General features: G+C 44.1%; 1 protein-coding gene across 1 annotated transcript in view; it reads right to left on the bottom strand.

Annotated features, from left to right (window-relative positions):
* The window catches only part of LUT1 (Cytochrome P450 superfamily protein), a 45,038-nt gene that overhangs the window by 6,941 nt on the left and 12,166 nt on the right, over positions 1–25,931 (bottom strand). Inside the window, exons 2-8 of the mRNA XM_086518311.1 lie at positions 3,529–3,825; positions 2,766–2,963; positions 2,571–2,672; positions 1,226–1,366; positions 667–774; positions 461–543; positions 227–389 (exon numbers count right to left, since the gene is read on the bottom strand). Coding sequence (XP_086374437.1) covers positions 227–389; positions 461–543; positions 667–774; positions 1,226–1,366; positions 2,571–2,672; positions 2,766–2,963; positions 3,529–3,825 — 1,092 coding nt within the window. The remainder of the gene's footprint in view (positions 1–226; positions 390–460; positions 544–666; positions 775–1,225; positions 1,367–2,570; positions 2,673–2,765; positions 2,964–3,528; positions 3,826–25,931) is intronic.

Raw genomic sequence — 25,931 nt, 5'->3', positions numbered from 1 at the left:
TTGTTCTAATCATCAACCTTTTTCACCGGTTCGAATTGCATTACGCTGAGTTTTCAACTTGTATATTCTATTCAGAACAGTATGTTAAGCATCCTCTTAAAACTAGGTCGATTGGCACCGCTAGTTATTTTAATTATCAAACCAGAACATTTCTATGTCAAACTTGCGGTGGACAATTTCATTTGGACTCAAAAATTTCTGGCTACCATGAGATATGATTACTTACTGTAGTTGTGTGTATAGTTGCCCCTGTAGTCATGCCTATAGTCTGGTCAGGAACCAAATCAAAGTCCAAATGTTGGAGAAGCATGGCAAGTGCAACAATTGCTTCCAACATTGCAAACTGGTCGCCAACACATTTTCGAGGTCCACCACTAAAAGGAATATACCTGATTAAAAACCCAATATATAAGACATTAACTCTACTCCCTCCTTCATATATTAAAGCTCAAGTGACTACCTGAAGTCTGTATTCGACTCATTAGGCACCGGCCCATCAAGGTCAAACCTTTCTGGTAGAAAATCCTCAGCCCTCTCCCAAACCTAGTATGTTAGTAAGACGCAATAAGATACAAATTTCAAGTGAACGCCTGAAATTGTTCAAGGTGGCACACAATGTGATTACAATACCCAAAGGAAAAAGGAGATGAAGATAATAGCGCTTACTTGTGGAGAGTGATGGATATTGTACACTGATATCATGACATCTTGTCCAGTTTCAAGCTTGTAACCCCCAGGAAGAACATCCGGTTCTTGTGCTCTCCTAATTAAAACCTTCAGCCCAAAAGTTCATTAGAATTGAAAGGCAAGCTTCAAGAAATATAATTTTGTTTAACAAAAGTGAGAGGAGAAGAAGCTTTACAGGTGGGTGGGGATAAAGGCGCATGGACTCATTTATACACCTCGTCACATATTTGAGCTCTTTCATATCGGAAAATTGAGGGTTACGACCCTTAAGGACACGATCAATCTCCTCTTGTGCTTTCAAGTAGGCTTGCTTATTCTGATGTAAACAAATGAAAGGCAGGCTCTCAATCATCAGGTTCTTGAGAAGCCTTATAGGTAAAAAGATCCAATAGACAATGACGGAGACTTAAAAATAGCTCATTATCTGCATTGCAGCTAAACTCCAAAACAAGGGCACACATCAATTAAAACACTTACCCAGAAACATAAAGCAAAGAAGCTCAAGACAGTATATATTAACAAAGTGAGAGAGCTTTACAGGTGGGTGGGGATAAAGGCGCATGGACTCATTTATACACCTCGTCACATATTTGAGCTCTTTCATATCGGAAAATTGAGGGTTACGACCCTTAAGGACACGATCAATCTCCTCTTGTGCTTTCAAGTAGGCTTGCTTATTCTGATGTAAACAAATGAAAGGCAGGCTCTCAATCATCAGGTTCTTGAGAAGCCTTATAGGTAAAAAGATCCAATAGACAATGACAACAAGAGACTTTAAAAATAGCTCATTATCTGCATTGCAGCTAAACTATTTCCAAAACAAGAAAAAAAAAGGCACACAGTCAAAGACTTAAAAACACTCTATCACCTGGCTTGCAACTAATTTCTTCAAAAGACCAGGGAAGACAATGCTACAATGCTGAGATCGAGCGTGGTCTCTTGAGAGCTTGACATAGCTTGGGAAGAGACGATAGAAAGTAAAACAACAAATTTAACATAATTACAGACTTCTACTGTGAAATGTGCATCCCTCATAACTGTACCTATTGAGACAAATTTATTGTGCCTCTATAGCATCTCACAAAACTCGGCACTTGACTGAATACTGATTCAGCACTCAATCGGCAAAGCATTAGCAACTAGAAACTCCTGAAAACCCATCTTTTCTGCCAATTCAACTAATAAACTTGCTTCACAAGTCTTGAACCATTTAGACTTATCGTCAATTTTCTTAAACAGCCCATTGTTTCATGCGTATTATTCGCTTGCCAAGGATCATTCAAAAGAGGTATAAGAAGAACAAATCCAAAATTGCATTAGCATATAAGTATTTCTCATGTATTTTGGATTGTTCTTCTTATCATCTTCATTTCCAGTTGACCTTTACTGTTGCTCAGATGACATATTCCTGGTGCAGCACCTTCCTTTCTGAACTTCTCTCACGCTCTTACCACAAACAGAAGTATTTTTGGACACCAGACCCAACAAGTCCAGGCTGCTTGCTGCAATAAGGCCCCTCAAGAACACATTTTTGCACCCACACACGCTGTCTGCTCCTCACACGTGTTGAAGCCACTAAACCTGCAGCACAGCCTGCCACTGAACAAGGCAACACCTTGTATAAAGCCATTCCTTCAATGAAGCCAAACCATCCTCGCTCAGAGTTCTCTTGAGAAAAACAACGTAACTCCCCTTAAACCCTACCAAGCTGTGATACAATCCCAGTGGCCCAGACTGTTCTACGCAGTGGCTTGCAGATGATGAATAGACAAAATGTAAACAAAACCCAGTCTTCATTAGAGATGGTAACTGGGGTTATGGTAACTACAGAGACTGATGATTAAAAGCACCCTTCAAAAGTAAGATGGCTCAAAAGAGCTTACCTTTGTCAACAAGTACAAAGTCCATGTTAAGACAGAGGCTGTTGTCTCATGACCTGCTACAAGCATTGACAAGAGATCATCTCGCAGCTGAGTGCTTGAAACCTACATAATAGCCAAAAACAACCATGATATTAAAATTTGAAGTCTGATAACTGATGACGAATCTGTAGACTGAAATAGCTCCAGATTTATAACCTCTTCTCGGCTTGCCAAAAGGAACCGGAGAATGCTTGGATCAGCCTCATTAATATACTCATCGGTATTTACTTTCTCTCCCTCTGCTTCCACCATAGCCTTACACTTGGCTACAAGCTCTTCTACAGTCTCTTGTATAATAGTGACTGCTTGAGCTGCTTTGACTTGCCGTGGGACTATCTTGCACAGGATTGGTATCTTCAACACAACCACAGGATGAATAGATAGATAGATAGATAGATAGATAGAAAGAGAGAGAGAGAGAGAGAGAGAGAGAGAGAGAGAGAGAGAGAGAGAGAGATGAATGAAGTTAAATAAACTATTAATGTCTGCACAAGGCCAAAATGACATATGGGCAAAAAGTTAGCAGCAAGCCAAGAAGTTGGTGCAGAGAACGAAATCCACAACCCCACAGTTTTCTACCGAGTAGAAGGCGGGATCAGGTTGAACAATGGAGTTCGACTACATGAGGAGTAGATGCAATACAAGGAGTGGGACTGAAACAAAGGATGGGATATAATGCAAGGTGGGGATGAGGCTATGAAGAGTCTTGGTTATTATGGGACGATAACATGAGAAAGAGAGAGAGAGAGAGAGAGAGAGAGAGAGAGTATGTTGTTATAGAAAATAGACATCGAATCATGTCAAGTGTGAATTTGAGACAGGCTGCCCTTTAGAAGTTGGTCACGTAAACATCACATATGTTGCATATCCAAAAATACAAGATATCCTTCATATGACTATATTTGAAGGACTTGCATACCTGCCAGTATGGTAGAATGTCAGTCGACCGAGATTCTGCCTCCTTAAGAGCTGTGTAGACTGCTTGTATGACTGGGCTGTCAGAAGTGAGTGCATCAAAATTGTAGTTGAAGACAGAGAGGCCAATCACATCCAAAGTCAGCTGCGAAAATTGCTCTTCCATGTTAACTGCTGACCCCTTGCCTATGCCTCGTCTCAACTTTTCCAACAGACGTTCAGTACAAGTGCAGAAGACCCTGTCTACCATTGTCGACAAATATCTGCGATGCAGGGATGGCAAGACAGCCCTTCGTCTGATCTACGTGCACATTCAGAGAGAAATATGTACATACGGCTGTTAAAATGCGTACTTGGAGCAGAAAACTATACCAAAGCACCATGACACTAAAGAACAATCAAAAACATTTTTGTATTCCCAAATACTGACTGCCCCATGAAAACTGAAGAGAAATCTTTTGTAGTTGCCACAAAACTCGTTTCTTAAATTTAAAAACCCACAAAACGTTTCAAAACTTCTCTCAGAATGTTTTGAAGGTGAATGCTTTTCACTAGTTTCTAAGTCGCATAATCTTACACAATTTTTGCATTCTCAACTCAAGGTGGGTTTTAGACTCTATCCTAGTCTTTTAAAAGTAATCTAAGTATCAATGTGTCATAAGAATAATTTGTGCGCGTGTATATCTATGGCTTGTCATTGATAGCTTTTGAAGAAACTTCAGAGTTGACGTTTCTTAGTTCAGAGAAACCATTTCAAAACTTTTGGAACTCATTTCATACGAAGCCTTTTGAAACTTCATGGCAACTATGTGTAGCAGTAATTCACCAATAAAGCTTCAACCCATACAACGAATGCAAAACAGAGGAAAAGTTAATGGCTGCACCCTCACAGAAATTTAGCACAAAAATGAAAAATGTCAAAAGCTACACAAAATGACTAAAATTGCAAGCATATGAAAAAATTAGACAGCAACAATTATATATGATGATGTAGAATTCAAACTTTCTCCTATGGTTGGCATTTGAATGATGCTTTAAAAGTTTACATTGGATCATGCAAAGATAGAAATAGAACTAGTCATGATGCATGTGGCATTGATGATCATTATGATAAGAAACACGCAGAGAAGATTAAGCTTACCTAGAAGAAAATAAGATTCACCTTCGTTCACAAATCGGCTTTGCTAACTGTAAGGATCGTTACAGCAAGAAGGCCTTTAGTAGCTTACCGCTTGAGCCACTATGGAGTTACTCATGACATGATGTCATGAAGCATTGCACTTGTTCGAGTGAGTTTTGCTAGTAGCTTTGTTTCCTAAGGCACATGGCCACTCTCTACCTAGCACTCAATCTGTGCGTTCCATTTCATAATTGGAAACCAAAATTTGATTCGCGGATTAAATACCATAGTTATTTTCTTGTCTCAAAATTCATGTAGAGACAGCATATGGGTGAGCGCTTGGTTGTCAAGGAAGTTTTGGAACAAGAGCATGATTAACAAAGATATGTGTAAGGTGCAGCGGAAGTGAATGTTGAACTTTGCTCAAGATGAGTGCTACGAACTGTGCTCAAAGTTCCTTTTACTTACAGAAGGGAGAGCCTTCCGTTCCTATAGTGAGAGAGTGCAAATGATCACAAACAAAGTGGTAAACACTGTGAATGAAGGTGCTAAGACTGAGAGATAGAGAGAAAAGAATACGACACCAGAATGTTGTCAAACCCTCCTCCGAAGGCCCCACTTTCTATGGCAAGAGCGGTCTACTATTGATTGCACAAATCTCTACAATGCAATGGACTTGCCGACGATGTCAATGACGATAAGGACGGCGACGAGACGGCGGGCTGAAATAGCAAGGTTTCGACGGCAGCTATGTACCTTGCCGGTGATGCCATCAATTGGTACCATGCATGGCAAGAGGCACAACTAGCCGTGCACCTAGAGGAAGCCGACGAACTCACGCCCCTTTCCTTCAATTAGGCTGATTTCCAAGACAAGCTCAAGGCGCGGTTTATGCCACCTCAGTACCTCGCACGATTGAAGGACGATTGGCGCACTCTCAAGCAAAATGGTATGCCGGTTATGTCTTTTTCTAATCGTGTTTTGCAGCTAGGTACCCAATTACGCAAGTCGGATGATGAACGCAAAGAGGCATTTCTTTATGGATTACGAGTATATCAAGTACGATGTCGAGGTGCTCGATCCAATCGATCTCAACAAGGCGGTAGCGATTGCTCTCGCACAGGAGATAAAGCACAACAAGGGAAAGCCTAAGGAGAACAAGACGTCCACAAGTACCTCGCAGACTTCTCAGAACCCTCAGAACGGTAAGAACGGTAAGAATGGTAAGAATGGTCTTCCAATCTTCCAACAGTCTCTCAGAAAAGAATTCTTCCAATGAATATAAGGGTAAGGCTAACACAATTGCTAAAACTAAGCTTACTCCATATGAAAAGGTAGCACAAGGAATTGTAGGAGGATACATCACGTCGGAAGAGCAAAGCACTTATTCTAAGGAAGGTCGTTGTTTTCATTGTCACATTAAGGGTCACATAAAAAGAACATGTCCTAAGCCTGAATCGAATGAATCTAAAGAAACCACAGAACCCACTTCCTCTGTCAATGCAATTAATGATAACACTAGTGTTCTCCAAGTTTCTCATGACCCTCCCATTGATGATTCTCTCATTAAATGTTATGGTCATATGACGGGGCAGCGTTTTGCCATATTGTTTGACCCAAGTAGTATACATGATGTGATCAGTCCCTCTCTTGTTGAGAGAGCCCGCCTCGAAGTTAGTCAGTGATCTATCGAGGTCTCTGGCTTTGTTCCCGATGGACCCTCTCATCACGGAGAGTGCCTTGATGTGTGTTTGCAATTCAAAAGAGCTGCCTTCACGAGAAGATGTTGTCTCTCCTCTCTCAAGATGTGATATGATTTTGGGCATTCGATGGTTTCGTGATGCTAACCCTCTCATTGATTGGGAGGCTAACACTTTCACTCTCAATGCCAAAAGTGATTCTCCCATTGTCATTCATGGAGAGGACATTGTTCATTCTCCATCTCTCATCGCTAATATGCAGGACAAGATTGAACGGATTCATGCGAAGGAGACTCTCTCAGTCTCTTTTTCTCCAAAGCATGAAACACAAGATTTGCATGATTGTGAGTAGCATGATGATTTGATTGACAATGATCAACATGATGATTTGAATGATAAAGACAAGCATGATGATTTGCATGATCAAGATGAGATTTCTCACAAGCATGATGAGTTGCATGAAGAAGATGTGGTTCACAAGGATGATGTGTTAGTTGATGCTTTTTCTAGCGAAGCTAACCTCGTTGCAGATTTGATCAATCACGAAGGATCGATCTTGGCTCTCGAGCCTAGGTCCAAAGAACCCTCACAGGAAGTATTATGTGTTCGCATGATTAGTACACACGCATTATTCGAGTGTTTCATTCGTTATCGTTTCCTGTATTTTAGTTAGCGTCTTTATGTGATCCCTTTTCCTAGGCATGACATATTGTACGTTGAGCACGTTTCACTCATGAATGAGCACGAATGTATGCGGATTTTTCATGAAAAGCTGAAAAGTATGCATTCAAGGAAGTCACATTCCATGTCTCTTCCTTGGCATGACACATTCGTAGAACGAGCACATGAAAGTATGAGCACCAAGCATGGGCATTTCCATTGTGAATTGCCACAGTTGATTGCTCTACATCATAAGAGAAAGATTCGATCTCACTGTTTGCATGTATGTGGTGAACGGTTTGGCATTCTGTCTATTGGTTAATTCACATTGCATGCATAGTCTTTAGAGAAGACAAGATTTTTTCCACTCACTTTACATGGAATGGGTATGTTCATGGTTTTGTGTTGGAAATGGTTTCAGGAATTTTAAGCCATGGAGATTCTTGAAGAAGGAAGAAGCACGACTCTAGACGAAGTTGAAGCATCGAAGGAGCCACAGAAGACTTTGTGTGGCTTTCGGCGCGGCCCAAAGAAGCAAGCATTGCAGACCTTTATGAAGTTCAAGTACCGCACAACCCACACATCAAAGTGGGCCGGCGAAGAGTCTCTTCCAGGATTCCGGATGCTATTGGCGATCTCCCTCGACGCCATACAGTTCGGTACCAGTACCTCACTTTGAAAAGGAGGGATGTCACATGACCCCAACAAGACCTTGGTGGATTCTTGCCAAGCAAGACCCATCACTAGCGTTTTCACCATCAGCAGATCCTTGCCGCAACCCTACCACAGCCTGGCGTTTTTGCACTAGGGCACCCTGCCAAGGAACCCCATCCTCTAGCGTTTTTGCAGAGAAGCCAGCAGCTAGCGTTTTTGCATCCCTGGCGTTTTTGCATGACCCAGCGTTAGCAGATTGCAGCGTTTTTCAGCAACAGCAGCCTAGCAGATTCAGCCCCAGTAAGACCTTTCAGCGACAAAGACCCACAGAAAACAGCCCCCCAAATCAGCGTTTTGGACTAATCGCAGATTTCAGCCCATAGCGTTTTTGGACAGCAGTAGAAAGATTGCAGATTTCAGCCCTTAGATCGACTTCTTCATCGCCGACATAGCCTAGACTTGCATCAGTCACATGCATACCGTTTGTACCAGATTGTGCAATCATAAGTAGACCACTCTCGCCGACGAGAGTGGGGCCTTCGAAGGAGGGTTTTACAACGTCTCTGGTGTCGTATCTCTCTTCTCTCTCTATCTCTCAGTCTCATACACTTGCACGCACAGTCTCCATTTTGTTTGTGATCATAGCACTTTCCATTAAGAACGGAAGGCTCTCCCTTCCATAAGAACTAAAAGGAACTTTGAGCACAGTTCGGAGCACTCATCTTGAGCAAAGCGCAAACATTCATTCTGTTGCACCTTACATAAAGCCATATAAATAAAAGCAAGGACCCAATTCGCATAGCAAATGATGACACGGTAGGCTATATGGACCGCCGCAAATAGTGCCACGGTTTGCATTGACACATGCTGATGTGGCACACCGCACTAGCTTTTGGCTACAAGATGCTTTTAGACCATTGCTTTTCATGCAACTGCTTTTGGGCAAGGGCCTTTGAAAGGCGCCAAGGCCTCCTCTGTCGGCAAATTAGCTTGGGAGCACGGAGGAGAGAGAGGACCTCGGACCTTGTACTTGTGCAAGAATAATAATAAAGAAATTCCGAGAAGGGACGCCAGTCTTTGGGGCCAATATCTCTGGGCGCAGAACTTTGCCGTGTCGTCTCTCTCTCTCAGTTTTGCTCTATTGTTTCAGTTTCTATTGCGCGTGTTGCACTAGATTTTTGTCTTGGAGAGCCCAAGAAAATTACAGTGGTATCAGAGCTCAAACGATTCTTCTTCTACGGAGGATCCGATCCCTTTACTTGCAGCACACATGGATTCAATCAACAAATCCCGCTAGGAGGAAATTGTTGCACCTGACCACTCGAGAACAGATAAAAACAACCGGGATTCAAACGGGCATCGACCTCCTTCCGACAATTCGGGAGAAGCGTATGGCCTGTCTCCACCCACAGATTACGAAAGAATGGAGATGCAACGTCAACAGCAAGTCAACAATTGTGCTAGACAGATGCTAAAGTACTCCAAGGATCCCCAATACTTGGTAAAGCATCCCCTTGACGAGGTGAACTCTCAATGGCATGCTGCCATTCTTTCACCTCTCAAGTCGGCTTTAAAGAAGAAATCTACACCAGCGGCACCAAGGCAAAGGGTGTACTCAAAGGATGAATTTGACGAGACTGAGTGACGAGTCAATAGACTCATGAAGATCAAGTGGCAGTCGAGGAAGAAGAGTCGAACAGCAGACTATCCCGGCTACCTGGGTTATCGCAAGACGGGCACTAAGTGCCAATAGAAAAGAACAGACTCAACAGACTTTAGCAAAGAGAGCGCACGCAACACGGAGTGGTGGAATTCCACCCCAGAGAGTATTGGCCCCAAACCTTGGCGCCCCTTTCAGTATTTCTTTATATTGCATCAACAAAGTACATGTCAGTACTCCATCCTCTGCACCTTCATCTAGAAGCATGCCCGAGAATGAGCCCGTGGCCTCATATTTAAAGGCCCTAGGCCCAAAAGCAGTTTACATGAAAAGCCTTATACTCAAAAGCATCTGGTACAAAAGCTGCCAGCACAAATTACGGATTCGTACAGTGCCACGTCAGCACCTGTCCGCACAAATCACGGAAATCCGTACAGTCTTCCACGTCAGCAGTTGGCATGAAACGCGGTATTCCATACAGTCTGCCACGTCAACAAGCCAGCGCGAGATCCAGGTTTTCCGTTCAGTTCTGCCACGTCATCAACTCTCCACACTGTCTTCTGTGTCTGAGGGTCCAGCTTTTTTTTAATGCCTTTATGTCACTTGGGCCCCATCGAACGGGGTCCCATAAGTTGGTGGGAACTTCAACTTCTTCTGCTTCTTAGGATTTAGGCCCCGTCAGCCAGGATCTGCACAGTGGCTCCGTTCTTCAGTGGCTTGACACGTCAGCAATTTGTGACATCCTCCCTTCTTGAAAGAAAGTAATCCTCCGCAATTATAGCATATTTGCAAAACAACTCAAGTTAGCTCAAAAAAATTTGAGGGTCATTCCGAGAGACAATCCTAGGGACAATCGTATCCTAAAAAGGTCCGGGCCATGAGATATAGAGGCCTTTTACAACCAAACGCCCCCCAGACCGCAGCCTGCGTCGTTTGGAGGTGCTGAGAGTAACCACTGCTCAGACTTCTTAGTACTCCCCCCGTAAATAACCATAAGGGTCCAGGCCATGAGTAACAACAACAATACTCCCCCCGTAAATAACCACAAGGGTTCGGGCCATGAGTAACCACAACAATACTCCCCCCATTAATACCCACAAGGGTTCGGGCCATGAGTAAAAACAGCACTTTACAATCATTCAATACTCCCCCCATTAATACCCACAAGGGTTCGGGCCATGAGTAAAAACAGCACTTTACAATCATTCAATACTCCCCCCGCAAATAACACACAAGGGTCCGAGCCATGAGTATGAACAAGCATTCTCAAACATCATTTCTCACTACTCCACTCGGGAGTAAAATCACCAATCATTGAAACCACTATTAAAACCAGAGTAAAACAATTCAAATCGGCACCAAGATAGGTTCAAAACAAATACCATCAATTTCAAACAAATTCCAAATAGGATCACCAAACAAGTTCTCAAACAGAACGCAAACTTGAAAAGCAATCTCGACATCAGCTGGCTCGAAAAGTCAATTGACTTTCCATCCTGAAACCTGCACCAAAAAAATTAGGGTTAAATTCCTTCCATAAGGTCGTAGCTGACCACAGCATGGTCCATCAGCTCTTGGACAGGTAGTGTTCCTCTGGCGGCGATGGTAGTCCCAAGCCATAGCAATCACATCGGACCTCCAAGGTCATCAGCTCGTGAAGAGACATCTACTGAAAAATGTCGAGAAATTTCAAGTTATAATCTGCTAGGGTTTCCATGGCAAGCATTTCAAGATACCCCACTCTGCCAGAAGTTGCACTCCGGCTTGGTAGCTATAGACATCAACATCTGCATGGCACTGCTTTTGAGAAAAACAGTGACTCCAAACAAATATTGGATCCTTCTCTTGCAAGTGATCTTTTTGGCTTATGCCCTGTAAGACATGAGCGATGAAGACGGGAGCGCGCCCGACGTACGATGAAGTAAGGGTGGAAGTGGCTAATAAGTCTGGGGTGGGGACCCGAAGATACTTCAAATAAAATTCCAATAGTCTCTGGTTTGCTCTATCTACTCTTTTGTAGGACCGGTATGCTTTCAAAAAAGCATACGTCCGATGCTCTGATACCACTATCACAAGAAGGGCACCACTTGCCAATAGACAAGAACATACTGAACAGATCTGGAGCTTCAATAACAACTGAACTAAAAGAGAGAGAGAGAGAGAGAGAGAGAGAGAGAGAGAGAGAGAGAGAGAGAGAGAGCACACGGGACACGGAGTGGCGGAATTCCACCCCAGAGAGTATTGGCCCCACACCTTGGCACCCCTTTCGGTATTTCTTTATATTGCATCAACAGAGTACAAGCAGGTACTCCATCCTCTGCACCTTCGTCCAAAAGCATGCCCGAGAATGAGCCCATGGCCTCATATTTAAAGGCCCTAGGCCCAAAAGCAGTTTACACGAAAAGCCTTAAACTCAAAAGCATCTTTTCCAAAAGCTGCCGGCGCAAATTACATAAATCCGTATAGTGCCACGTCAACACATGTCAGCGCAAATCACGAAAACCTGTACAATTTGCCACGTCAGCAATTAGCGTGAAACGCAAGAGTCCCTATAGTCGGCCACATTAGCAAGCCAGTGCGAAATCCGGGTTGTACATACAATTCTGCCACGCCATCAACTCTCCACATTGTCTTCTGTGTGTGAGGGTCCGGCTTTCTTTTAATGCCTTTATGTCACTTGGGCCCCATCGGACGGGGTCCCATAAGTTGGTGGAAACTTCAACTTCTTCTGCTTCTTAGGGTTTAGGCCCCCTGAGCCGGAATCTGCACAGTGGCTCCGTTCTTCAGTGGCTTGACACGTCAGCAATTTGTGACATAGGTCGCAAATCTACCTTTGAGGCCGCTAGCAAACCGAAGAAACATGTTCGCTTTGCAAACGTTTCCAATTCTTCATCGTCCTCTTCTGGCAGTTCAGAGAGTTCTTCGTCTTCTAACTCTTAAGCTTAGCAATGAGGACAAGAAGGGCAAGAAGCGTAGAAAGACTCTAAGAAAGAGCAAAGGCAAGAAGAAGGCAAAGAAATGCAGATCTCGCAGAAGATCTCGAAACTCGGAAGCACTTTGACAGTTTGGTTGAGGACTTCTCGTCCTCCGAGAGCTCGGACTCCAAGGAGCTGATGTATGCAATGAAGCAGAAGTACCTAAACCGAGCCACCAATACGATTATCTTGAGGACAAGGGCAAGAAGCCCAAGGATTTCAAGGAGGGTGGGCAGGCTGTAAAGTTTGATACGTTTTCCGGCTTTAAGGATACCCGCAGAGCCATCCAATAGTTTGACATTGCTTTTTCGGGAGGGCGTTGCTCAGAGCACTCCAAGGTACGAAGGGCGGTGTCCTATCTCAAAGGGAATGCCCAAACATGGTGGTCTACCCCATTGCTACACACGAAAGCACCAACGAAGTGGCTACTATTCAAGCGAGTTTTCACTTCTTCATGGCTCACTCAGGAATACAAACAAGACGTAATCACCTCTTGAGGATGACCAAGGAAAACACTCTGGATGTCTACTCAGAGAATTTGGGATACTTTTCTACCTGCCTCTTCTTTTAAGAAAATTACCTTCGAGCAACAAATTAAGTGATTCTGTTGTACACTTCCCAAAGAGATACGGAGTTATTGTCTATAGAAGAAGTCCGAGTCCATGCAGCAGTTAATGGGACATGCCAAGCAAGGGTTTGCAATGCACATAGGCACTCTTACTTACCCTACAGACAGACTTGTGGCGGTCTAGACCAGACAAGAATCGAAAATTGGCAATAGGAAGAAGGGTAAGCAACAGCAAAAGAAACCTTCCGGCCCTCGATTGTCAGCAAAGCACCACGCCGAGTACTACAAAGGGGGCAAGCAGGGGCATGTGCTTGCCAAGTGCCCAATGATCAGGCAGTAGACAAGCCAAAAAGTTCCAAAGTAGCGGAGGAGCGAGCACAAAAAGGCAAGACAAAAGCAGGAGTGGTAGCGGATTTTGTGGGGACCGACCCGGCCCATATGAATGAAAGTACGGAGCTCTGCAGAGCGTGGGGCAAAGTAAGAGATCAAAAAGCCCTCATCTTCTTTAAAGGAGGAGCCAAGGCCAACTTCATCTCGACTGAATTGGCCGCTCGACTTGGCATCATATAAAAATGGGACAATCAGCCGAGGCAATTCTAGCGACACCAGGACGAGATGTTGCCATTACGCCTGTCATACGCAAACTTCGGTTGCATTGTTAAGGGTATCAAGGGTACAAGGACTTTTACATCATGCCTTTGGAAGGGTGTGACGTCCTCTTGGGAATCCCCTGTTTCCATAAGAACGGCGTTGTGGTCGACTACAAGGCGAGAAAAGCGACATTGAAGAGTGAGAAGGGTAGAGGTATAGTGCTTGATGTAAAATTAAAGGGTGAGTCCGTCCCACTTGTATCGGCTTCGGCCATTTTGAAATTAATGAAATCCAATCTGTTTGTTTACTCGATCTACTTGCATGAATTAAATGACAATAAAACATCAAATTTGTCCGACCTTGAGAAGGAACAACAAGATTTTCTGCAAGCTCAAGCCAATTGCTTCTCTGAAGGCTTACCGCGGAAGTTACCTCCTCAGCCACCTGAAGATCACACTATTGATTTGATTCGGAGCAACACGCCAAAGAACCAGCCACCTTACAGAGCCCAAAACGAGGAAATTATGAACCAAGTAAAAGAGCTTCTAGAGAAGGGTCTAATTCAGCCCAGAAGATCACCTTATTGTTCACCAGTGTTGTTGGTATTGAAGAAAGATAGATCTTGGAGAATGTGCATTGACTAAAGTGGCTAGCATCAGATTAAGATCGCTCTTGGAGATGTATATAAGACAACGTTCAGGACGTCCTTTGGATTGTACAAGTATTTGGTGATGCCTTTCGGTCTCATGAATGAAACGTTCAATAGGATAATGGACAAGATCTTTAGAGTGCCGGTCATTTGTTGGTATCTTTTTCGACGACATAATAGTATTCTCCAAGAGAGAGACAAAGCGCAGGAACCATCTGTTAACAGGTTTTCCAAGCACTACGACAACATTGACTTGTTAATGGGAAAAAGAGTGAGTTTTTCTAGCCAGAAATACACTTCATGGGACACATCGTCTCTGCAAAGGGTGTAAAAATGGACCCAGTCAAAGTTGAAACCATTCGAAATTGGCCAAATTTGAAGAATGTACATGAAGTTCAAAGCTTTTTGAGTTTGTGCTTATATTACCGGCGGTTCATTCGAAAGTTCACGGAGATTGCTTCTCCATTACACATTCTGACACAGAAAGGAGTTCCTTTTTCTTGGGGACCATTTGAGATTGCAGTATTTACGACTCTAAAAGAGAAGTTGACAATTAATCTAGTGTTGGTACTTCTAGATTTGCAAAAGCCATTTGAGGTTTACTGCGATGCATGTGGTCGCACTCTGGGAGCGGTCTTAATGTAGGAGGGCGTTGTTGTAGCTTATGAGAGCAAAATGTTCTCGCGACCAAAGCAGGGTGCACAGATTTACGAGAAAGAGCTACTAGTAGCCATCCATGCTCAGGCTCAATGGCACCATTTTCTACTCGGAGCCGACTTCACCATCTGCACCGACCACCAGAGTTTGCGATACTTCTTGTCCTAAAAACAACTTTTAGATTGTCTAGACAGATGAGATGGGCAAATATTTTGTCGCAGTTTCACTTTCAGATCGGCCATGTTCAAGGGAAGAAGAACTTGGTGGCAGATGCGTTATCTCACAAGCCACAAAATTTCGCCTATTTCGGCAATTCACCATCAGAGCTTCGAGGATATGGTTGGTCAGTACACAACGAATCCAAATTTTGCAGACATCTTCGACAAGTTATAGAGTGGGGAGATAGTTGCACGTTATTCTCTAAAGGAAGGCTAATTTGATGCGGAAAACTATGTTGTGTGTTACTTAGGGGTTGAAGAACAAAGTTTTGACAGTGTTATTGTCCGCGTTTTTCGTGCCATCGCGGCATAGACACCAGTTTGAAAGGTGTAGAGCAGTATTTCTATTGGCCGAGGCTCAAAAAGGATGTGGACAAATTTGTTCGCAATTGCTTGGTATGCCCAAAGGTCAAGTTTGACAAGCATAAGACACTGGGTCTACTACAACCTCTACCTATTCCTATTTGACCTTGGGAGAGCATCACATTGAACTTTATATTTGATCTTCCCAAGACTTAAAATGGGCATGTGGCATTTGGACAATCATCGACCAATTCAACAAGCAGGCTCACTTCATTCCGATAAAGAAGACATTGAAAGCCGACCATCTGGCTTAGCTGTTCGTCTCGCAGATTTTTCGATTACATGATATGCATGAATTTATAGTTTCAGAAAGAGATCCACGTTTCACGAGCCGAGCTTGTTTTGGAGGGCAATCTGGGAGAATATATGCACACGGCTACAATTCTCATCCTCGTTCCATCCACAGACAGATGGCAATCGGAGATAGCCAATTCAATGGTCTTGGACTTGTTCAAGTCGTACATCTCTTATCAAAAGACTCAATGGGAAAATAATTTGCCCTTGGTGGAGTTTGCCTACAATAACACGGTTCATACGTCTACAAGGAAGGCACCATTTAAGATTATCGAGGGTGTCAAGAAGGTTCCACCTATTCTGTGCACCAAAGATAAAATTTTTGAAGCAGATCAATATACACAGGATCTCGACATTGTATTTGCCGAGGTACGGAAGGCTTTCGAGAAGTCTCAAGCACGGCATAAGAAGGCAGCAGACAAGCATCGACGTGACTTGCAACTGAAGGAGGATGATTGGGTGTTGTTATGTTTTGAGAAGTGTAGCACGCTTGGACACTCCAAGCGAGAAATCAATAGCAACACGAACAGAAGCTCCAAAATCACTGAACTTTAATAGAGAGAGAGAGAGAGAGAGAGAGAGAGAGAGAGAGAGAGCCCAGCGGAGTTCCGTGCCCAGAGGCATTGGCCCCAAAGTCTCGCGCCCCTTTCGGTATTTCTTTATCATTAATCATTGCAAAGTATAACTCTCGAAGGACCTCTGCTCTCACACTCTGCATCCAAACGCTCTGTAGAGTGAGGCCCCAAGGGCTCTTATAATCAGTATAAGGGATGCCAAGAGCAAAGCCCCAAAAGCAATCGGTTCAAAAGCTTCAAGTCCCAAAAGCATCTGGCCCAAATACAGCCAGCACATTTTGCGAAAATCTGTACATCTGGCACGTCATCATGTCAACGCAAATTGCGGGCGTCCGTACAGCCTACCATGCCAGTGTGATTTGCGGAAATCTGCCACGTCAGTAGCTGCATGCAATTTCTTTAATCTCTTTATGTCCCCATTGGCCCCATCGGACATTGGCCCCAAAGTCTCGCGCCCCTTTCGGTATTTCTTTATCATTAATCATTGCAAAGTACAACTCTCGAGGGACCTCTACTCTCAGACTCTGCGTCCAGACGCTCTGCAGAGTGAGGCCCCAAGGGCTCTTATAATCAGTATAAGGGATGCCAAGAGCAAAGCCCCAAAAGCTTCAAGTCCCAAAAGCATCTGGCCCAAATACAGCCAGCACGTTTTGCGGAAATCCGTACATCTGGCACGTCATTATGTCAGTGCAAATTGCGGGCATCTGTACAGCCTACCACGTCAGTGCGATTTGCAGAAATCTGCCACGTCAAAAGCTGCATGCAATTTCTTTAATCTCTTTATGTCCCCATTGGCCCCATCGGACATTGGCCCCAAAGTCTCGCGCCCTTTCGGTATTTCTTTATCATTAATAATTGCAAAGTACAACTCTCGAGGGACCTCTACTCTCAAACTCTGCATCCAGATGCTCTGCAGAGTGAGGCCCCAAGGGCTCTTATAATCAGTATAAGGGATGCCAAGAGCAAAGCCCCAAAAGCAATCAGTTCAAAAGCTTCAAGCCCCAAAAGCATCCGGCCCAAATACAGCCAGCACGTTTTGCGGAAATCCGTACATCTGGCACGTCATCATGTCAGCACAAATTGCGGGCGTCCATACAACCTACCACGTCAATGCGATTTGCGAAAACCTGCCACGTCAGCAATTGCATGCAATTTCTTTAATCTCTTTATGTCCCCATTGGCCCCATCAAACGAAACCCCATAAGTTGGGATAACTTATAAAATAGTCATTTTATCCATCATATTCGTCAGTTAAACATGCCACATCATCATTTTGTGACAAGCAGGCTCGCCTACGAAAACGGAAGGGCAAGGAGTGGCTTTTTCCAAAGCTAGTTATGCGATACTATGGCCCTAACCAGATTCAAGAGAATATTAATGATGTATCCTTCAAGCTGAAGTTCCCAGATACTTGGAAGATTCACAATGCATTTCATTGAGACCTTTCGAAGGTGAAGTGCCATTGGACAGGGAGCCAGAGGAGCAGCCCTAAGTGGAAGAGACAGAGGAGATTCTCATTCCATAACAGGTCCTGGCTCACAAGGAAAGGAAAGTGAACGGTAAGCTCACACACCGGTATTTAGTCAAGTTCAGGAACTATCCGACTTTGGATACCGAGTGGATGGAGGAGGACCTAGCAAATACTCTCCTCAAATTTTACAGCTTTACCTTGAAGAATTTGTGTCAAAAGCTTGGGCACCCCAAGTCGGGAATTTTGAGTCGACACGGCCCGACGTAGTTCCGTGCCCAACAGTATTGGCCCCAAAAGCGGTATTTATTTTTATATTAATGCTTGAGAAAAGTTACAACACCCGAAGGGGTCCTCTGCTCTTTCAGACTCTGCGTCCAGATGCTCTGAAGAGTGAGGCCCCTTGGCTTATTTATTCTTACAAGGGATGCCCCAAAAGCAGAGCCCCAGAAGCTTCTAACTCAAAAGCAAAAAGTCCCAAAAGCAACTGGCTCCAAAATCTGCCCCAAAAGCAGTCAATGCAATTTGCGGAAATCCGTACAGGCTGCCATGTCAGCATCTGTCAGTGCAAATCACGGAAGTCCGTATTGTGCCATGCCAGCATACCGCACGGCCTGTCCGTACTTTTTGCCACGTCAACATGCAGTACAATCTGCCACGTCATCTGTTGTGTGTGTGTGTGTGTGTGTGTGTGTGTGTGTGGGCAATACTGCCACGTCATCATTTTGCGACATTTTGATTTAGCACCGACTATTCCAAGAGTTACCGATGAATCAGCAAGTTGAATCTGGTGCGGTATAGACTGCACAAGAGGGGAGTTACTTCGCTCCTTTGTCACAGGTTACCCAGATAAAATAAAGTCACTAATTTCTTTTTGAGATTTCAAGGACACTGACGGGCTGACAGTATTCTATTGAATGACTTTACGTAAAGAAGTACTTTAAAATGGGAATTCCTAAAATGAATCTGTTACATGTGCTCTCGCATGTGTATATTATTGAGTGCATGTTTGAAAGATGAAATGACTGCAGCATTTCTGTCTTGTTCACAGGAGGCGTGATGTGGATATGATAGTATGTGATTGCTAATAAGTTACAATGATCATGATTCTCATCTAAGATCTCAACGAGGAGAGTAATGTGAATGTTCAGTGATTGTCGTCGTCGTGCAAGTGTTGGATATATGTGGTCTAGTACGTCGGTACTTAGAGTGAATATTTGTTGAACTATACTTGTCCTATGTCTGTTTTGCAGGCATAATAGAGGGCGATTACAATTATTTCAAGAGGGGGGACGTGTCATGGCCTAGACAAAAGGGCCTAGAGATACTCAAAAAGAAACTGAAGAAGTTTGACCAACTTATGGATTTTGTTCGAGTGGCCAAATTAAGGGAAACTACCCTAATAAGTTGTACCAAATAAGTTGTACCAACTTATGGTACTCCGAGGGCCAACCTAGGGGCCTAAAGCCGTACGAACAGCCCATGGGGCGATAGCTATTGGCTACCAGATGCTTTTAGAACATTGCTTTTCATGTAATTGAAGTTGGCCAAGAGCCTTTAAAAGGGTGTCAGGGCCTCCTCTGTTGGCAAACAAGCTTGGGAGCAATGCGGAGAGAGAGTATCTCTCGGAGTGGAACTCTGTCGTGTTGTGTCACGTGACACATCCAACCCTATGTGTCCGTGGACAAGCTACAGCATAGCAAGGGTTCAATTCAGTCAAGTCAGTCTAGATTAGAAGTGATCTGGCACTTTTGTGAGTCTGTTCGCAGACCATGCATGCCCAGTCACTTAGTATAGATGCATATCCTCCGATTGCACACACCATGATCATCAGTATTCCCTTCAGAATCCATCAAATTCAGTCAGGGGAATTTTCCAGTGCATTTAGCCTATTTTCCCTATTTTTGACATTTTTCACTTATTATTTTTAAGTGACTTCCCAACAAAAGTAGGTAGGGCAATTTTGCTAAGTTTGTATATAAGCAAACCCAAGTTAGCACTCAATGGCAGAAGAGGCAGCAGGAGCACATGCTCAACAGGCACCTTCTCAGCAGAACCCCAACAGGAAACCTTGGCGTTTTTGGTTCCCCCATCCTCGCCACACGTCAGCCCAGCGTTTTCAGTTTGCATCATCGCCATCATCACCGGATTGCATAGCGTTTTTGCATACCATCAGCGGTACCAGATCCCCTGGCGTTTTCAGCCATTATCGCCAACAGCAGACCCAGAACAGCCTAGCGTTTTTGCTAGCGACAGCAGGCTGCCCAGCGTTTTTTTTTTTTCAGCCTTGACGCAGCAGAACAGCAGCGTTTTCAGCATTAGACACAGTAGCACATTTAACCCTTGAAGCATTGCAGATACCCCCCAATTTCAGCCATAAAAACGCAGCCAAAACAGTCATTTTCAGCCACCGAAACAATCCCGAAATTCATCAGATAGAAGGCCGCAGATTTCAGCCCTTAAGTCGTCGTCGTCATCACCGTCGTCGTCACCGACATAGTTCCAGGTTGCATCAGTCCATTGCATCCGCATTGTACCACTTTGTGCAATCAATAGTAGACCACTCTCGCCGACGAGAGTGGGGCCTTCAGAGGAGGGTTTTACAACGTCTCTGGTGTCGTATTTCTCTTCTCTCTCTATCTCTCAGTCTCATACACTTGCACGCACAGTGTCCATTCACTTTGTTTGATATCATAGCACTTTCCATTAAGAACGGAAGGCTCTCTCTTCCATAAGAACTAAAAGGAACCTTGAGCACAGTTCCGAGCACTCATCTTGAGCAAAGCACAAACAATCATTCCGTTGCACCTAACATTGGTATCAGAGCTTTGGCAGTGTTTTGTATCACTCAAGGAAAGAACCACAAGAATCACAAGAATTGTTTTTGCTTGTTGCGGTCGCACGAACCCAAGTTCGCTTGGGCGTGTCGATTCCTGATAGTGTTTTTGAAGAGTGACAGGAATTCCAAGAAAGAAGGGCTTGTCCAGCCTCCCCTTGTGTCTCTTTTCACTCATTGAGAGCGGACCGTGCACTTAGCGGCCGGCCAATCGACGTGAGGTGGGAAAAAGCAACCTTGGTGTGAGCGCAAGGCCGCCAAGGGGTGCGCCCGCGGAAAGGAGTAGAACTCGGGTGAAGAGAAGATCCTTCTCAAACACGGTTTGCAAGCGAAAGAAAACCTCAAGAACCTCAAGAACCAAGACCCGCAAGAACCCAAGTTCCTCGTGAACTTAAGAACCAAGAGTCCCAAGAACCAAAGTTCCTCGTGAACTTAAGAACCCAAGACCCCAAGAACCACAAGAACCCACGACTTCAGTGGATGGTCATCACTCGAAGCGGAATGGATACTTCGCTTGGAGGTGATGAGCATGAGAGAGGCGAAGAAGAATTTTCCCCACCAAGAGGTTTTTTCGACCCTCCCCCTTCCCCATCTACGACAAAGATTGCACTAACTCCTATGGAGGAGTTGAAGCAGTTGTTTAAGGAAAGACAGTTAGAACGCGAAGAAAGAAAAGCAGAAAGAGAAGCAGAAAGAAACGCCTACAAAGAACGAAGGGCAGCCATAGATCGTGAATACAAAGAAGGAATGGCAGCCATAAAGCGTCAGTACGACTTGGAAGAAAAAGAAAGTCAAGCCAAATTTGATCGCAAGAACAAAGCAAGACAAGCAGAGAACAAAGCCCTCAAAGAAAAGAGCGACCAACACAACAAAGAGTTCTGGCGACTCTTTTCTCAAGTTCAGGACAGATGCAAGAAATTTGAGGAAAGGAGACTCTCTCAGTCTCTTCTTCTCCAATGCATGATACATAGGATTTGCATGATTGTGTGAAGCATGATGATTTGGATGTTAATGATGAGCATGATGATTTGCATGATCAAGATGTGATTTCTCACAAGCATGATGAGTTGCATGAAGACAATGTGGTTGTTCACAAGGAAGATGTGTTAGTGGATGCTTTTTCTAGCGAAGCTAACCTCGTTGTAGATTCGATCAATCACGAAGAACCAATCTTGGCTTTCGAGTCGAGGTCCAAAGAACCCCCACGGGACGATTCAATCATTCAGGAAGAACCGATCTTGGCTCTCGAGCCTTGGTCCACAGAACCCTCACACGAAGTATTATGTGTTCGCATGATTGATACGCACGCATTGTTCGAGTGTTTCATTCGTGACCGTTTCCCGTATTTAAGTCGGCATCTTTATGTGATCCCTTTTTCTAGGCATGACATATTGTATGTTGAGTACGTTTCTCTCATGGATGAGCACAAATGTATGCGGATTGTTCATGAAAAGCTGAAAAGTTTGTATGTCAGGAAGTCACATTCTATGTCTCTTCCTTGGCATGACACAGTTTCCGAAAGAGCACATGAAAGTATGAGCACCAAGCATGGGCATTTCCGTTGTGAATTGCCACAGTTGATTGATTTCAATCATAAGAGAAAGATTCGATCTCATTGTTTGCGTGTATGTGGTAAACGGTTTAGCACTCCGTCTATTTGTTCATCTACATTGCATGCACAGTCTTTGAGGAAGACGAGATTTTTTCCACTCACTTTTCATGGAATGGGTTTGTTCATGGTTTTGTGTTGGAAATGGTTTCAGGAATTTTCAGCCATGGAGATTCTTGAAGAAGAAGGAAGTATGACTCTAGACGAAGTTGAAGCATCGAAGGAGCCACAAAAGACTTTGTCGCTTTCGGCGCGGCCCAAAGAAGCAAGCAATGCAGACCTTTATGAAGTTCAAGTACCGCACGACCCACACATCAGAGTGGGCCGGGGAAGAGTCCCTACCAGGATTCCGGATGCTATTGGCAATCTCCCTCGACGCCATACAGTTCGGTACCAGTACCTCACTTTGAAAAGGAGGGGATGCCACGTGACACATCCAACCCTATGTGTCCGTGGACAAGCTACAGCATAGCAAGGGTTCAGTTCAGTCAATTCAGTCTAGATTAGAAGTGATCTAGCACTTTTGTGAGTCTGTTCGCAGACCATGCATGCCCAGTCACTTAGTATAGATGCATATCCTCCGATTGCACACACCATGATCATCAGTATTCCCTTCAGAATCCATCAGATTCAGTCAGGGAATTTTCCAGTGCATTTAGCCTATTTTCCCTATTTTTGACATTTTTCACTTATTATTTTTAAGTGACTTCCCAACAAAAGTAGGTAGGGCAATTTTGCTAAGTTTGTATATAAGCAAACCCAAGTTAGCACTCAATGGCAGAAGAGGCAGCAGGAGCACATGCTCAACAGGCACCTTCTCAGCAGAACCCCAACAGGAAACCTTGGCGTTTTTGGTTCCCCCATCCTCGCCACACGTCAGCCCAGCGTTTTCAGTTTGCATCATCGCCATCATCACCGGATTGCATAGCGTTTTTGCATACCATCAGCGGTACCAGATCCCCTGGCGTTTTCAGCCATTATCGCCAACAGCAGACCCAAAACAGCCTAGCGTTTTTGCTAGCGACAGCAGGCTGCCCAGCGTTTTATATTTTCAGCCTTGACGCAGCAGAACAGCAACGTTTTCAGCATTAGACACAGTAGCACATTTAACCCTTGAAGCATTGCAGATATCTCCCAATTTCAGCCATAAAAACGCAGCCAAAACAGTCACTTTCAGCCACCGAAACAGTCCCAAAATTCAGCAGATAGAAGACCACAGATTTCAGCCCTTAAGTCGTCGTCATCGTCACTGACATAATTCCAGGTTGCATCAGTCCAGTGCATCCGTATTGTACCACTTTGTGCAATCAATAGTAGACCACTCTCGCCGACGAGAGTGGGGCCTTCATAGGAGGTTTTTACAATGTCTCTGGTGTCGTATTTCTCTTCTCTCTCTATCTCTCAGTCTCATACACTTGCACACACAGTGTCCATTCACTTTGTTTGTGATCATAGCACTTTCCATTAAGAACGGAAGGCTCTCCCTTCCATAAGAACTAAAAGGAACCTTGAGCACAGTTCGGAGCACTCATCTTGAGCAAAGCGCAAACAATCATTCCGCGGCACCTAACATGTCGCCTCTCTCCCTCAGTTTTGCTCTGTTGTTTCAGTTTCTATTTTGTGTGTTGCTATAGATTTTTGGCTTGGAGAGTCTTACTGTCTTATTCTATTACAGTTTTACTGAATTCAAGATTCGAGGTAGTCTCTAAAGATAGCATACTTAGATAATTCTGGACAGATAATTGAACCTCAAATATAAGAATAAAAAAAAGTTTAAAAAAGTGTTGTTTAGAACAATTGCCATGTTCAGAAAGCATCAAATTGAGTAAGGGGAAGCTATGTCTCACTCTCGTTGGAGAGCTGAGATGTCTTCCATTGAGGACAATCATATTTTTGAACATTTACCACTTGGATATTTAAAGGAGGATCTTCACGATGACGAATCCCCTGGTTTTATGGATCATCTTGCCATAGCACATTCATCTTCTACCACAATTTATTCAGATTCTTAGAGTGCTAATGCTTCCACACATGATCATGTTGTTTGTGCAATGCGGACGCACTAAGCACATTGATGTTCATCACTACTTTGTTCGAGTTACATTGGAGATGGTCGTATCAGCTTGGAGTATTTCATGCGGTAGAGAAGGGCGCCTCCAACGTGCGGGAAAGGGCTGATGTAGGCCATAACATGCCAAAAACGCCAGGGACGGAGAGGCGCCTTCAAATGCATGACCAAATCAGAGAGGGAGGGGCTGCTTTTATAGGGGTTTTTGGGACTAAGAGAGAGATAGATACAACTATGGATGTAGAGTCACAACCAAGTTGTGTGAGAGGAAAGCACATCTCAGATTCCGTAGGTCTTCAAGGGCTTCAAGCGGGAAACGGCGTGGTTGGATTTGTGTGAAATGGGGAAGCGTTTGGAAATGGTGAGCCTTCCTACATGGCATCCTTTTGGTGAATGAACAAATTTCAAACAAGTATTTGACACGATATCAAACACTAGGCTTGCCGCCACCTAATGGATCTCAATATGTGTGACTGGCTGATTGTGGCTGTTTTTTTTCAGCCAGCAAGACATGGCTGCATTTTCACTGTGGAGATCACACTTCTGCATTTTTGTCGTGAACAGCTCTTGAGGACCTGCGTTTTTAGACGATGGAGAAGTGCTGCTGATTTTCAGCAAGGAGTTCGACGAGATTGGGGCTGCGTTTTGAAGGCAAGGGGGGGCACGAGTTCAGATCTAGAACCGTACAATCCAGTCGTCCTTGAAGTTTGATTGCCTGACTAAAACCCTGAATAAATTTTCTAATTGCTTCGTATTTAATACTTTTTGAACTTTGTTTGAGAAAGTACTGTGTGGAATTTGTTTGAAATGGATATTATCTGTTTTAAACTTGTCTTGGTGCCGATTTGAGTTTGATTCTGGTTTTGATATTGGTTTCAATAATTTGTGATTGACTCCTGGCCCTCGGAAGGAGTACTGAAGAGAAACTTGGTGCTTGATAATGTCCAAATATCTTCGTCTCGTGCTGTTTTGGGAGGAGTGTTCATGTTTGTTATGACACTCTGAACGACGCAGACCGAGAGCGATTACTTGTATGCTGGGAACCTCCAAGCACCCAGGTTGCAGTTTGGGGAGCATTTGATTGTATCAAACCTCTAAGCTCATGGCCCGAACCTTTTTAGGTTATTTGCGAGGGGAGCGAGGAGGTAGTCGTTGAGTAGCTTCATGTCTAAGACCTTCTGGGAGGAGTGCTCAACGGCGCTGTTTATTGTGTCTTGTAACATTCATATGTGAGCATTTGTGTTGCATTGTCATCTGCCATCCTACTTGAGTGAGATTGCTTGGGTATGTAATTTTAGTGCATCAAGACACCCGTTACAGATCAGCGCAGTCTGGATGTGGTAGCTAATTTTGCTACGCCATAAAATCAAGAACTTTGATATGAAAAACTGAATGACCCTCGGATATTTTTTAGCTAACTTAAGTTGTTTTGCAGATATAATCGCGCATGACTCAAGACGGGGGAATGTCACAAATTGCCGGAGTGTCAAGCGGTTGAAGATCAAGAGAGTTGGGCACCCTAGCTCTAACCCTAGCCAACCTGCAGATCTCGGCCGAGGGGCCTAAACCTTAGCAAAGGTAGAAGAAGATAAAGTTATCACCAACTTACAGATCCTGTCTGAGTGGCCCAATTATTAAATAGGGTTAAGATTGAAATCCTAACCCCCAACAACTTATGGGACGCCCGTCCGATCGGGCATAAAATTAAGAAGGCACACACACCCACTCTCTGAAGACCCAGC

This window comes from Adiantum capillus-veneris, chromosome 8 (assembly GCF_014529385.1).
Source record: "Adiantum capillus-veneris isolate H3 chromosome 8, ASM1452938v2, whole genome shotgun sequence".
NCBI lineage: Eukaryota > Viridiplantae > Streptophyta > Polypodiopsida > Polypodiales > Pteridaceae > Adiantum > Adiantum capillus-veneris.
The sequence above is the reverse complement of the archived record's forward strand: the minus strand, read 5'-3'. Positions and strand labels throughout refer to the sequence as shown.